The 14,998-nt window shown below is 40.8% G+C and overlaps 1 protein-coding gene across 1 annotated transcript; it reads right to left on the reverse strand.

The window, feature by feature from the left end:
* LOC134533540 (uncharacterized) lies at positions 1-4,249 on the reverse strand. Its single transcript, XM_063371072.1, has 2 exons — positions 3,920-4,249; positions 1-317 (listed from the first exon to the last, which is right to left on the reverse strand). Exons 1-2 carry the CDS (start codon positions 4,223-4,225, stop codon positions 180-182), a joined length of 444 nt encoding a protein of 147 aa, XP_063227142.1. The 5' UTR covers positions 4,226-4,249; the 3' UTR covers positions 1-179.
* Between the last annotated feature and the right edge of the window lie 10,749 nt (positions 4,250-14,998).

Below are 14,998 nucleotides of genomic sequence, written 5' to 3' on the forward strand. Positions count from 1 at the left end.
ACTGTTTTGAGAGTAGTATACTTGAATTTCAACGGCTACAGAGGTACAAGACAGAAGAAGACAGTGTGCGCTGCTCGCGGCACGATTTGGCTGTTGATCCGAGACGCGGGTCGCACGAGGAATCCTCCCGAGCGGGTCCGAAGGGGCGCCGGGCGATGAGGCTGGGGGGGGGGGGGAGCCTAAGGACGCCGGCCCTTGGTCGTCGCCGCGACGGGCCGCGGGATGGAGGAGGGCGTCGCCGGACGGGCGTCCCTGGCTGCCGCGCCGGCAGAGACGTTCCTCTGCGGCCCGCGTGGACTCGAGAGCCGCTTGCAGGTCTGCAGACAGGTGAGCGACAAGAGGCCCGCGTCACAACCTTACACGGCGGCAAATGTGCTTGGAATATTCACGCGAAATTACAGATATTTGTACATTTATCCATTTACATTGAAACAACTGTGGGCTCGGATTCTTACCCGGGCTTTGTGTTGTCCCAGTACCTTCAATAATTAAAGTTATTTGTAACCCGTTTCCTTAGTAATTTTCCAGTATTAACTGCGCACGTAGCAAGCATTATAAAAAAAAAGTCCAATTATTTTTCCATGGTTACAAAATTGTACTTAAGAAATAATCAGTATTATCTCGAAAAACGTATTTCACATATGCAAAAAAATAACCATTGTCATGTATGGCACAAAGTTACAATATCTTCCTTGTAATATTACAAACTGTTTCTTGGCATCTGGTTTCTAAAGGAATCATTTTTTAAAGTACAGATTTTTTTTTTCTGTGTAGACGATTGTGGGGAGGAGAAGTGCACGAGACATTTCGCACTTGCCCGATAAGTGTGGTGGTCGAGTAAAACGACACCCGACTCTAGTGCTACTGGTGGGCGAGGCCGAAAGCTCCCACCGCGAGGGCCGGTGGTGGCCTTTTCCTTTTGAATTTTTCTTAGTGGTCTAATTTTCTAATAAAAATTTGAACATAAGGACCAATTAAAAATTGAGGTGATTTCAATTTCGTATCCAGAAACCTTAAAAATTTTTACTGCTCATGAAAAGATACGATTTCATCGCCATTTGATTGTTAGACTTCATAAAACTAGCCTGAGTATAATTTGTCAGGAAAATGTCGATATTTCTTAAGTTAGATCAGCAAAACCTTCCTAGAAAAATTAAGTTTACAAATTTACCTCCCTCCCACCAACCTATCTTATCTCCGCCGGCATATTCTAGGACCACCACTGATAATCTCTCCTTGTATTTTTTTTATTTGTGTTGTCTTGGGGGACGTGCTGCGGCTATTCGACAGCCGGGTAACTGTGTGAAAACAGCCGAGCCGCAGACGTTGCGTTTTTTTTTGTCCAGCGCAGACGCTACGAACACCAGCGCAGACGCTACGAACACCAGCGGAGACGTGCGGTGATCTCCACGCACTACCGGAACACGTACCGCATTCCGTGATTACGGACCGACCTGCGGCGTGTGTGTCGACACAACCCGCGACTTTTGTAAGCCACGGCATGAACCATTGACGTCGAAGGCAAAGGGCAAGCCAACAATGAATAGTTGATGTAGCTGTTTTTATTTAAAAAAAAAAAATGATAATGTTGTTTCACTGATACCTTTTTTGTGTGCGTGTGTTTCATTTCCTTGTTTCGAAGTATTAAAAATGATCGCATGACTATTTATACTAAGATCTTGTACAACATTTTGTGTCGTCAGTGTCGCTATACACGCGTACGTTGCCGCAGTTACACAGAACACGGTCGTGTTCACATAAATCGATGCGAACCTACCGATTCACAACCACGCATAGTACGGTCGTGTGCTGGAAGGGAAAAAATAAATTTTATTTATGTGATGGCCGCATGGCACAACAACCAATGAAAGCAGAGTAGGGTGGCATTTTGATGGGAGCTTGCAACTGTTTATATTTCTGTAACATGGTGGCAAGAAATTGTTGATATATTGCATTTTTCAGTTTATTCTTCCACAAAACTAAACATCAAAATTATCTTGATAAGTGACTCGTACATTAAACAAGTTATATAAAAAATTAATTTTATTTTATTCACTTAAAGTTATACACACCGTATGGTAAACTAGTATTATTGAGTTGAAAAATAGTGTTTACAAGTTACCTACTGGCCGACTGTCTTGGAAGAACATGAAATACTTATTTACTAACGCTATCAACATATTCTAAAATCATCACGAAATTTTGTCGGTTAAAATTTACGCAAAATAATTCGATTGTGAACTAAATGTCACACAGGTGGTGTGCATGGCCTGTAACGCACACTTTTTTTCTCTTTCAAATAAAACTCAGTTTTGAATCGTGGTCACGGACATATGATGATCAAGTATTACGAAGGGCGACTCATGCCTACGGTTATATCCAAACACCTTCGCAGATAGCATCCCAACTCCCAAGGCCCGTTGAGAGGAATTAGGGCAAATAATTTTGCCTGACCCTCTCCCCATTTCTTATTGCACATCTTTTGAAACTACACAATTAAAAAAAAAAGTAAACACTACCGGCTATTAACTTTAAAAATGATATTTACGTAACACATAACTTGTAAGATTTTCCTATGCATTCTGTTAACAACTTAATTGTAATTGTTGTCCCACTATCAGAGTAAACTCACCCACTCGCCCATCAAATAATCTCGAAACTCAGACATAGGGTTTCGCCCCCCTCCCTTTTTTTTTCCCCTGTCATCCACGCACTCCCTTGTCAACCACGCCGCGGTATGGATCACCTGCGTTGCGCTATAGACTTGACTTGAGTGTTAATCCCTGGTGGTGGAGGGAGAAGAGGACTATAATTTAAAAGCCCCTCACTGTGGGGGTCCGCTACATGGAAATATTTTATGCTCCACTCTCTTTATCGTCACTGACTAATTATTGCGAAAACATAACCTACCTCTGCTCTCTTTACCTAGTAAATATAACGTATGTGATGATTGAGGTGTTTTTTTCCCCCCAAAATCTGGGAAGTACACAACATACAAGCACACTATCCAGAGATGACTTGTTTCGGTTACCCCCACGCGCAAAACCTTTGGGCCGCAGATTGCATAAATACTATGTATTTTCGTCCCCCAACTGTGAAGGCCCGTCTACAATTGCAATGTCCTTTAAACCGTGCCCGACGGACACTGATCACTCTTTGGCCCACGCGACCCTCTGACGTCATGCGCTGTGTGGGCGATGGTTCAAATCTCCCTGGTTCGGAATAGATTGGTCAAACTTGACCTTTTTGTCCCAATACGTGTCAATTTGGTAGCACAGAAGAATGAATACTCGTGACGTTTGCTGTTTCCGGTTCCTGTTTCGAAAGGCGAACAGAAAATAACGGAAATTTATTGGAGTTTCTTTTTTGCCATACATAATAGATAAATAATATTGACTCACAAATTTCACAAGTGAACTAAATATTCAAAACTTAGATGCGTACACATTTAAAAAGCATAAAAGTAGTAAACAAAAAATAATCGAAAAAAAAACGTTATTTCGGAGCAGTATATTTACCGCGCTCTGGTGAAATCAGTGGCGTAGCCAGGATTTATGTATGGGGGGGGGGGATGTGTTAAGAAGCATGGCCCCCCCCCCCCCCTTGTATTAAAGCGGGGGGTCCGGGATTCCTGCCCCGGTAAAAAATTTGGATTTTAAGGTGTAAAATAGTGCTAATTTAGCAGTTTTAGGTTCTTAAATTTAAATATTGTAATGGTAATTTTTTTTATTAATTTTAATATGAAATGTGTTTGAGTGATGAATAAGAAATTAATTAAAGATTTGGTGCTAAGGGGGGGGGGAGGGTTTGAACCCCTAACCCCCCCCCCCCTGGCTACGCCCCTGGGTGAAACCCGTAAGTTCGGACATGGGACATCGCAACTGGTAAACAGGGCTGTTGTAATGAGACAAGGACGCACCTCCTCGAGGGCGGCCGAGGAGGCGCCCACCGCGGCGGCCAGGTGGCGGTGCATGACGACGGCGAGGCGAGCCTCCTTGCAGCCGGCCTCCAGCGCCTCCAGGTCCTCGGCTCGCCGGGTCTCCCTCACCAGCCGCCCCACCACGGCCACCGACAGCAGGCCCAGCAGCACGCAGCTGGCCAGCGGCAGGTTCTCCAGCAGCCCGCTGTCCTCCACGTAGTCCTCGTACAGGTCCCGCACGTAGTCCTCGTAGCAGTCCTCGAGCGAGTACTGCGCCTCGCGCAGCGCCGTCAGCAGCCACGCCATGGTCCCTCGTGCACGGCGCGTTGCCGCGGCGACCCTCCGCTCATTGTTGTTCGCGCGACCACACGACCCGACCACTTCCGAACTCAACCGAAGTGTCAAATGTTAGGTTATGTTAGGTCGGTGTAATAAATATTTGTTCTTTATTTTTTTTCGGGAGGCTAGGTAAGGTTAGGTTAGGCTATCGTAACTAAAATGAAAGGTTGATTATGTTAGGTTAGCGTTATTAAAAATACTATATGACTGCAATATATATCGCAAGGAAATAGCATATATATAAGAATGTAAATAAATAAATAAATAAATAAATAAATAGGAATGAAAAGCAACGGCACGGTCCCTGGGCGACTGCCCGGCTCCCCCCCCCCCCTCCAACCAGGAGCCGCCACTGGGAGACCCCTTCTTGTCCAGCTGGCGGTCGTTCGCGGGACATCCAAAACCTGGTTTCCAGTGTCGTGTGTGTATTGTGGAAACAGTTTTAATTTAAAGCAATGCATTTTATGGCCGTGACTGTTTAACGACGGAAATTCTACTTCAATCTTATTTGACCATCATCAGACGTGTTCAATTACCATGTTTTTGGGTGTTGCAATGCGACGATGGTGACGCAGAAAGTGATTTCAACTACGTCGCAGAATGTCATCGTTGCGGTCAGTGTATGCCGAACTGATAACGATAAGATCACGGGAAAGCGACGAGGCAACAGTTCCGCAAGTGGCGCGCGTTGTCCAGTGCGGAACCAAACTAACAATACGCTGAAACGTCAGCCCCAGGTAACAGCCCGGTACAGGTCGGAGCTAAAATCAGCGCGCTTTGCAACGACCTACCAGACGCTAGGGGAATCAGAGATGATTTTCAAGGCCGTGCCGGCTGTTTTGATTTCATGATTTTACTATCATTTGTTTGGCCTTTCCTTCGAATTCATTTATATGCCTTTGCAATCTCATTGGTTGCCATTTGTTACGTTTTCGGGCATCGTGGAAGCAGCAGACGCGATAATGAAATGTCCTAGGAGATCCGTCTCCGTTTTAGTGCCATTGTAGAACGAGCGTTCAGCGTTCGTGTGTTGGTAGACGTGTAGATTACAAGAGAGCCTGAGTTGCTTCTTTGTCTGTACCGCGCTCTATGCTCGCGGTATGCTGAGCGCCGCGCGGTGGCTGCAGGTTTCCTAGCCGCCTGTGGGAAACCCGCCGCGCGGTCGAGGGGTCGCTACCCCCTCCCTCCTCACCGTATACCATCCCCCCGCGCGGGGCTCGAGAGGCCTCGAGGGGAGGCCGTCGCCGACTATTGTCGGAAGGGAAGGAATAAACCGGTACGCCCTTCCCAACAACCCCCCCCCCCCCCCCCCGTCCCCTCATTCTACCGCTCACCAGGAGGCTGTGTTAGCGGGTTCCCTCCCCTCCCCCCCTTCTTGCACAACCACCCTCGGGCAGGCATTCAAAGCACCACCAACCACCAGTCTCCGGCCAGTGCTCGGTTCGAACCGCAGACTTTTATTTTTTATTTTTTTTTTCCGGGCGTCGGATTTCGCTGGCGTCCCAAGGTAAGCGCACATCGCCGCGACGAAGCTGGTCGCCGCCGCGCGCTGCGGATCGGCGCCTCCCGTCCACGGGCGAGATGCAGGGGGAACGAAACTGGCGCCAAAACGTTTGCAATTATTTCAGGAAAGAGGGTGTTCTTCAAGTTACCAGCAGATTTTTTTTTCCCAAGGCAGATTGGATTGAAATGAGGTAAGATAAAAATAGTATTTTCTCCGAAGTAACATTTTATCCCAGTTTTTTTTTTTTTTTTTTTTTTTTTTTTTAACGGCGTTTTGATTTTCCTCCTGTTATTTAGTTTCTATGTTCACTACCTGATATCCTATTAAATAATATATATCACAAAGTAAAAGGTTTACGTTGCACCATTATGACGCGATTAGTTCCAGAACGTCAGCTTGCGTTTTCGTGACTTCATTAACGAGCGCCAAAACGTTCATTGTGAATGTGTAGGTATTTTGCATGGCAAACTGGAAAAAAAAATGCACTTTTACCTCGGTCTCGCACGCAGAGTTGGTTACATCATTTCTTGTCATAGTTAAAAATTAAGAATTTTCCTGATACTTTATCTCACTGGCTTTCTTCAATTTATTCTTTTTAGATCACAAATTTTTCCTCCAGGTATATTTACTGAACGTCATTTTCGAGCTGGGAAAGGTCACAAATTTGATCGTTAATTCTTGCGTGAAACATAATATACAAGGAAGCTATAGTGATAAATTCACAGGAAAAGCCTTCGAATTATAGTAATGGCAAGAAAATTAAATAACTAACATTTTGTGTGAGACCGAGCCTTACGCCCATTACAAAATACGTGAATAAGTTAACAAAGGAAGTTTTCTTTGAATAAACCGTTGCATTCCCATCAGTTCAAAAACCAAACCACATCAGGTCGTTACCCGGGTGTCTAAGATGATATCCCGAGGACGGAGTTCCTGCGACTTGTAACGGTCGCAGTGCGCATTCAAAATCGTTGCCTCCGAACCTGAGCTCACATTTGCTTCAAAGGTTATCCATTGATCCACATCTAACTCGCTTATATTTTCGCTTTGCTTCTGAAATCTATTGACTTCAACTATCTGAAACTTCAGAATTTTAAGCCTGCCATATTTTTTCTCAGAGGGGTTTCGTAAAAAAGGGGTAAAATAATTTTGTAATTGAAATCGTAGGAGGTATTTTTGCGTTAAATAAAATAATATCCATGTACAAACGAGCTGCTTTCATGTGTTATCCCCTGGGCTTATGGTGGAACTACAATGGCCCGTCGCCTCAGTCCGTCATCCGTACGTCCGTTACTCTTTCGTCTGTCAACGCCACACAGCTAGCCAGGGCCGGCGCGTCCATATAGGCGAACTAGGCAACCGCCTAGGGCGCCAAGTAGCTGGGGGCGGCGCAGCACGACACATAACAGCTGATATAAAACATTTAACGATTATTGAAACTAGATGAAAATGGATTTTTGTAACAGTTTGGAATGTTTATATTAATATAAGTAATTATTTAAAGTCCACGGTGACCTGTTTATGATTTATAATTAGTAACAAAGTAAATAAAAAGCCTGATTACATTTGATTGTTGACAAAATCTTAGGCTTACGTGATGTATTTTGAGGCAAGGAAAATTTTTTGGGGGGTTTCCGGGGGGGGGGGGGGGCTTAAGGTTTTTCGCCTAGGGCGCCAATTTACCTTGTACCGGCCCTGCAACTAGCCAAGCGATTTACAACTTGACTTTATCCGTCCCATCTCTCGGAGATTCATATAGACGCGGATTGCTATTTATGTCGTTTTTAAGTTCGTATTGTTCGAACATAGTTTTAAGAACCGCAATGTTATTATACAAAACACCTGACAAAACACCACAGGCCTTCATTCTTGTAACAATTGACTGCCGCTGCCAAAAAAATAGATATAATTTATCCGTTCGTCCGTCAAAAGATAGAGCTTGCCAAACTTTTGACGGACGGACGGATAACTGGAAAACACAATAGGTATATGTATAAACATAACCAGTGCATGTACAATCAATTATTTTTTGAGGAACCATGGAAAAATTAAGAATTTTTCATTTCATTTTAAAAGTCTTATCGTGGTAAGTTAATTTGTTTGGCTTGCAGATAACTGTAGTATCCCGTACATCCTGCTAAATTTATCACTAAATTATATAATAACTTACGAGTCTGAGACAGATTTTTTATTTTATTTAGTATGTGAGTAAACTTTAAAATTATTAGATTCTTCGAAAAAGCAGCGTCATAAACGTGAAACATAACAGAGTTTTGTATTTAGAGTTTTTTTTTTTTACGTGAGTACGTTTTATAAATCGGGATGCCAGTTTGAAAAGTGGAGTGTAACGAAAATAGGATGGATTTTGAAACATTATAAAATATTAAGCGGACTTATTAAACATACTCGAGTTACGAATGTATACAAGCAGAGTAATGTTCTACGCATTGACCATTATAAACATGTCACTACGAGTAATAGGCAAGTTTCTAGAACGTTCGATTGTGGGTGGTTCCTCTACTTTGAGTGCAGATGAACACACGCGTTTACCGATTTGAACTTTTTAAAAAAAAGTTCATTTTGTGGGTGAAAATAATAAAACTATTGAAACCACGTTTGAAAAGTTTTGAAATGTTTACGACATAACAACTGTGAGACGAAAATAAGAAGTACCTATATTGCGAAAAATCGCAATGTCGAGGCATATGGCGAATCGTAAGAAACGACGATCAGAAGGAAGAAGAGCTTGTGAAGATTCCAGAAAAGAGCCACTCACCGCGACCAGACTCTGCAGGGGAGGAAGACAGCCAAGATGGCGGACGTCGCCCACCCTAGTTCGAGCGCAGGCATCACCTGCGGCCTAGTACGATGATTTCACGTTAGAAACTTTGCGGCCGTGTTACGACGCAGCCTATTCCAGTTTTTTTTTTTTTTTTTTTTTTAATTTGTAACATCTTAGCTCTCGGTACACGGCATTTGGTACCTATGAGTAGTTTCGCGAATGGAACGAAAGTCGCACGGAACGGAAATGTGTAACCAGGGTGCTGCCATCTGTGGTGGATGGTGCGAACCAACGTTCACAAAGTCAAAGGGAAACTTTATAGCAATAACTGTTAAGTGAATTTTTAAAAAAAGATGGTCAGTATGTTAATAAATTTACTTGTCGAAAATCAAATCCAAAGCTTGGGTTTATAATTTTTTCAAGTTATTTTCCGCTTTCATCTGAGCCGTTTCATTATATGGTTTTAAAATTTCGCTCTTCAAATAGAATGATTCTATAGTCAATGTAGCTGCTACGGCATCAAATTGTAGTGGTGGGCGCGGAAACTACGCGTGATTTGCGTCAAGAAATGTAGTTTTTAAAGCACAATTTTCGTATATTTATCACGCTCGGCACTATTTAAAAAAAAAATTCTAAGTTAAATTTCGTGTCCGAGATTAGATGTTTACACATCACTGGCGAGTACTGAAAGACGCGCTTACATTTTGTTTTTTAACATGCTCTCTGCAGTAACATGCTCTCTGCAGTAACATACGTGGGGGAGCAAACCACATATTTTGCTACAATAACTCCCTCCCCTCCCCGGACCAGTTTCCATAACCCCCCTCCCCCTTGGCAAAATCATTCGAGGGTACCACTTCCCCCTCCTCGGATCCAGCGCCATTGGTTGCGAAGTCAGGGGTGGACAATATAGATTCCGTAGTGAGCCAGATTTCAGGCACTATACGCTAAATCAACCTCGGAAAAAATTAATTTAAACTTTACAAGCCGTTTATATATTAATTATATTTTGACATTAAGTGCTTCATTTTACTTGTTTTCAACCTTAATTACCTCTCAAATCACGACTTTTAATAAATGAGGTAGCTATATAATTTTATTTTATTTTTATCAGGTGTTGCAAATGTTCCATCTTAGCAAAACGAAGACGATAAAATGGAGAGGCAAAAGAGATGGGCGTGCTTGCTGCCATAGCCCGTCCCACTCTTAGATTGCAGTACACGGCTTATGGCGCGCGCTGTTGCCAAATCTCTAACACATTACGAATTTCAGGAGATGCGTGTCTTTGTAATTCGGATAGAACAAGAAGCATTTTAAGAAATCATATCGTAATTTATAATATTTTATACTATTACACATATAAATTTGTAATAATGCCACTTTTATGTAAATTTCAAATAAAAACTACCTATTGTAGACGAAATTTTCTTATAGTTTTCTTTTCTGTTCTAAAAATCCCATATATATACCTATATAATTATATATATATATATATCACATTTTCATGGGCCCGATAAATGCCGTATTTTTGGACAAGTCATGTCCAAAATGATAAATAAAATACGGTAATGGAAATTCTCGGTCGAGTAAGTTATGGGAAAAATCCGAACAATTGGTTCGAAATGGGGAAGATTTTTTGAAGAACAGAAAAATCGCAACAACTCCCATAATATGAATAATATCGAATCCGTTTTAACGTATGATAACTCGGATTACCTAATGCCGAAAAATGTTTTCTAAATACATTTTTGATACGACCAGCCATAACTGCATGGGTTCGAAAAAAAATTTCACCGGACAAAAAAACGTAACTGCCTTAGTAGACACATTATCAAATCTGTTTAAATTGTTTGTAATAATATCATAATTATTTTCCAAAACTTTGTCTAAAACAATGTTTGATAAGATGCTTGGTGAGAAGGATAGAAAAATAATTCAAAATTTTGTACCATGATCGCTATTAAATTCCTTCGTGTTTATTTCATACATTTTAAATATTATGTTCAAGAATCGATTATAATATTTTTTGTTGACTAAGGAAGCCATGTATTTGAAATTGCTTGTAGGACAGACTTATCTAAACACACGGCCCTGTTTCCTGTTACGACGGCAGCGCGCGCTCTTGTACTGATAAGACACATTTTTAACAGCTATTTCCACGGAAACTGTAGAAGCAATTGAGATGGCGCTGCTTTTAAAAACTATTTCAATTCATTGTGAACATTTTTCTCGCTTTCGTCCCCCATCTATCTTTAATAGAAAAAAATTTCCGCTGGTCAACTTTTTGATGTATCAGTTTGTGAGAAAATGCATTTCAATATATTAAAAAAATTATTTAAGTGAAACCTGTACAGTTTTTGTCTTAACATTTGTTCGGTGGCGTCCTAAGGCATTAATTTACTAATAAAAAAAATCTGAATGAAATACACGTGTAGGTTTTTTTTTTTTTATGTGAAACATATCGGAATACTTCAAAACAGTTCGCAGCGAATAAGTTATGTTTTTTAATTTTTTCGGACACTTAAAATATTGTTAAGTATTCAAAATAAGCATTGCCTGATGCGTATTTTGATTCTATACAATATTAAAAAAAGCTTGGTCCAAAAATTAAAATTTTAAATTTCGTTTGATATTTGGCAACAACGCACGAAGAAACAAGTACAGTGCTAACTGCAATCGGCGTGTGTTAGAGAGAGAGAGAGAGAGAGAATGCGCCCATTTACTTCCATACTGCAATCTAAGAGTGGGATGCTCTATAGCAATCATATTCAGTAACAGGAATTTTTGTGAAATACTTGTGCTTTGTGTGATTCCACAAAACCAAAATAACCGATTTAATTAATGTGATTTTCTTCAATTTTACATTGTCTAATAATAAAAAAAATTACAAAGCCTTAAAAATTAATTTAGGTCTGCTTCCAGGGGCGTAAATCTGTAGGATTCATTTTCGCTTTTTTACGCTATGGTGATGTCATCGCCATACCCTAACGGCTTAAAAAACGTTTAGCTTCAAAATGTTCATTTAAGAGGGATATTGCCCTGCCATCTTGTATTTTTCCTTTTCTTTTTGCTAAAATTCAAATTTTGAACTACTTATCCCAAATTTTGGTAATTCGAGGCATTAGTCATATCTCCCAGACCTTCTGTACCTTGTTGCAACCACGTATTTACTAACAGGCTCTTATCTGTAAGCGCCGCGAGGAAGTAACTTATTATTTCAACGCGGGCGACAACCACTATCATGATAATCACACCAGTTAACAAAGTTTGATTTCAACAAGTATGCAAAGCTTCCTATGCCATGTCAAAAAAAAAAGAACGTAAGATTTATTACAAGCAGTATAAAAATATTTGTAATCACGATATGTAGAGGCCTAATCCCCATTAATGGTAAACGATCTGAAGCGTATGAATGGCGCAACAGTAAAAGGAATCACCGTCACATAATTTGTCACGCAACTGTCACAGGCTTGGAAATGTAGTTTCGACTTCGGACGAGCACAAGCTGTGTCACCTTGTCTGTTGGTGGAAGGTTGAGGCCCCCGCCTACCCGGACACACATACGGTGTGCAGAGCTTCAGGGAAAACATCGCGTTTTGAAAAATGCTCATGATATCTGAGTGGGATTTGTTTACGAAAAGCATTTAAGAATTCGCTGAGGGCCGAAAAATAGTTTGGTTTACGGATTAAGTTCTTAATCTTTTTAGAAGAGTTAAAAATGACTAAAAGGCGTGTTTTCAGAGTAATTTTTAGGCATAAAACAACCGCTACAGATTCTTGAAAGCACTCAAGGGACTTGCATTACACCTTTTCCTTTATTTCTATGCCATATAACATCACGGACACCGCTCAAATTTCACAGTTGTCCTGTGACGATGAGGACCACGCGCCAGTTCAGAGCCTTGTGCTTAGAGGCGATACAGTGCTAGAAATACCATCGAGAGTCGCGCTTATCCCCCGCCTCACTAACCCACATACACCCCGTCTAGATCGGGAGGGGTGGTAACAAGGAAGAGGCGGTTGGTTATAGAGTGGGGAGTTGCCTAGCAACCGCAGTTGAGCGGGAACTGGGTTAGTGGTGGAGGGTAAAGTACCGCGATCAGGGATGAAGAGGGAACGAAGAAAACGTTTTGAAAGGTGTAGCAAAAAAAAAAAAAACTTAAATCAAACTGGTGTTGCTTGAAATGTGGCACGTCTTCTCGATCGTTAACCCACGTCCTTCTGTGACAATACTTGATATTTACCAGCTCGCTTTGAAAACGAATATACATGTTTAGTTTATCTGTGTAATCAGTGCTATTAACTAAAAAAAAAGTATTTGATCCTTATTTTTTATGAATTACCAGAAACGCTGATACAACTAACTTAATTAAAAACTTAAGCTTAAACACAAATTTACATATTTCTAACTACAAAAATGACAAAATTCCATACAAACATTTTAACTCCCTTAGAGGATGAATTTAAAAAAATATCCTTTCTTACTGCTCACCTACGTTATATAAGGAAATCCTATGCAAAATTTCATGCTTCTAGATCCGCCGGTTTAAGCTGTACGTTGTCTGCCAGTCAGTGTTAAGAGTTTTATTAAGTAGAATTTTATGGTTTATATGCTCTATTTGACATAACACCACCAAATACATGCCTCTAAAAATAGTCTCATCTAAACTTAAGCTGTAGTTGCTTAGGCATGTTTTTACTCGGCATTATAACACAAAAATTCTCACGAACCAATATAAAACACTTAAGTTTTAATTTTTTTTATTGGAGTGTACGTGAGAAATTGGAAGTAATACAACCACACGGAAGAAACATCCAGGTTAAAGTGCAATTTCATTTTTAAATAATAATAATATTAGTTTGGTTTGTATAGCCACATGTTATACGAAGTGTTAGGCGTTTGAAATTTGGCAGTAGGTTTTGTTATTTACTTGTGTAATTGGGTTTATGAGACATTGACCCGACGGCATAGTAAATATTTTTTTCAAGTCGGCGCCAAACTACGTCACAATTCACGCGCCTAATATAATTTCATGGGCTAGTATTTATAAAGTTGCTTATTAATAATAGGCACCAAATTTCAGAAAGACGTACAGTTGGCTAAATGGTTAGTAGACAAGACGGTCTTATACGCCACAAATATTGTCAAAAGATATTCCCCAAGCGTAATATAATGGGTGTAAAAGTTGTACAAGTATTTACCCATCTGTTGAAAATATTTGTGAAAGAACAACAAACAAGAGAGTATTCTGTTAACAATTACAAAAAAAAAAAAATTGGATGTGGCTGTATCATGGACACGGCCGTGTGTTGTACGTGAATACGTGTACGTAACAGGTAATATTTTTTTATACAAAATATAAAATACGCTATTTTTTATTTTAACACCATATATGTTCACTGTAACTATTTTACACTAATGTTTTATATATGTAATCGATATATTTTGACGAGAGCTGACGATTGAAACCCAAACGAACGTCGTAGCTTCTCCGAGTCAAAAGTTATACTAAATGGAAATCTCTAAACGCAGCTAAATTACCTCAATATGGCGGCGCTTCCCCCCTCCACCGCGCGCGATGCGTCACAGTCCTCACTTAGCGTAACGAATTCTTTAATCCTTGAGCTATCCAGTGGTGTAATTAAATTTTGGATGAATTTGATAGATATGTAGCTGCAACACCAAACTGTATCCCCGATTTTGTTATCATTCGTTTTTTTTATTTGCCTCCCACTATGGAAGCAATTTTAAAGACGTATTCACGTAAAACATCCTTTTAATAATAGTAATTAAGAAAAAAAAGAGAAAAAAATCAACAATGCGTGTGAGACGGAGCCTTAATGATGTACCGGGTTGTCGGGAATATTTCAGGCTTATTCCTTCCAGTATTCGTACTATGTTCCGCCCCTCCCCTTCATTCTTCTGCTTCATGTAACGCGCCGCGTCCTTATGGCAATGAACGTGGGTTCGATCCCCAACAGCTCCGGCATGACTCGAATCTACGAGTGGTTCGAAGGACACTGTAATCTCTACGTGCTCTGCGTGAACCTAAGCGACGCGAATCCTGCTTTTTTTAAAATAAAAAAAATGTTGAGATTGACGCACACCGTCTCATCACCCAGCGCTGTTCTTCTTTTAGTTGGTTCATGGTCAGTGGAACATAAGGCCCCTTATAGTAGTGTCTACTGATAGGTGCGGCACCAGTATCCAGGGTGGGCATTGGGTTTTCGGCCGTCATATTGGATGACCTTGTTCGACATTGTACTTTTTATCTTGACCGCCATATATGTTTCCACTATCTTGGAATCTAGAAAATTCCAGAGACCGCCAAATTTCTGATTTTATCCCTGCCGAAGTCAGCAGGAGTAATAAAATGACTACTTGCATTGCATTTTCGACGTTTGTTGCGGCATCATTAGAGCAGACGTGATGAAGTTTCGTGCGAGGAAAGAA

This window comes from Bacillus rossius, chromosome 6 (genome assembly GCF_032445375.1).
Source record: "Bacillus rossius redtenbacheri isolate Brsri chromosome 6, Brsri_v3, whole genome shotgun sequence".
In the NCBI taxonomy this organism is placed as follows: domain Eukaryota; kingdom Metazoa; phylum Arthropoda; class Insecta; order Phasmatodea; family Bacillidae; genus Bacillus; species Bacillus rossius.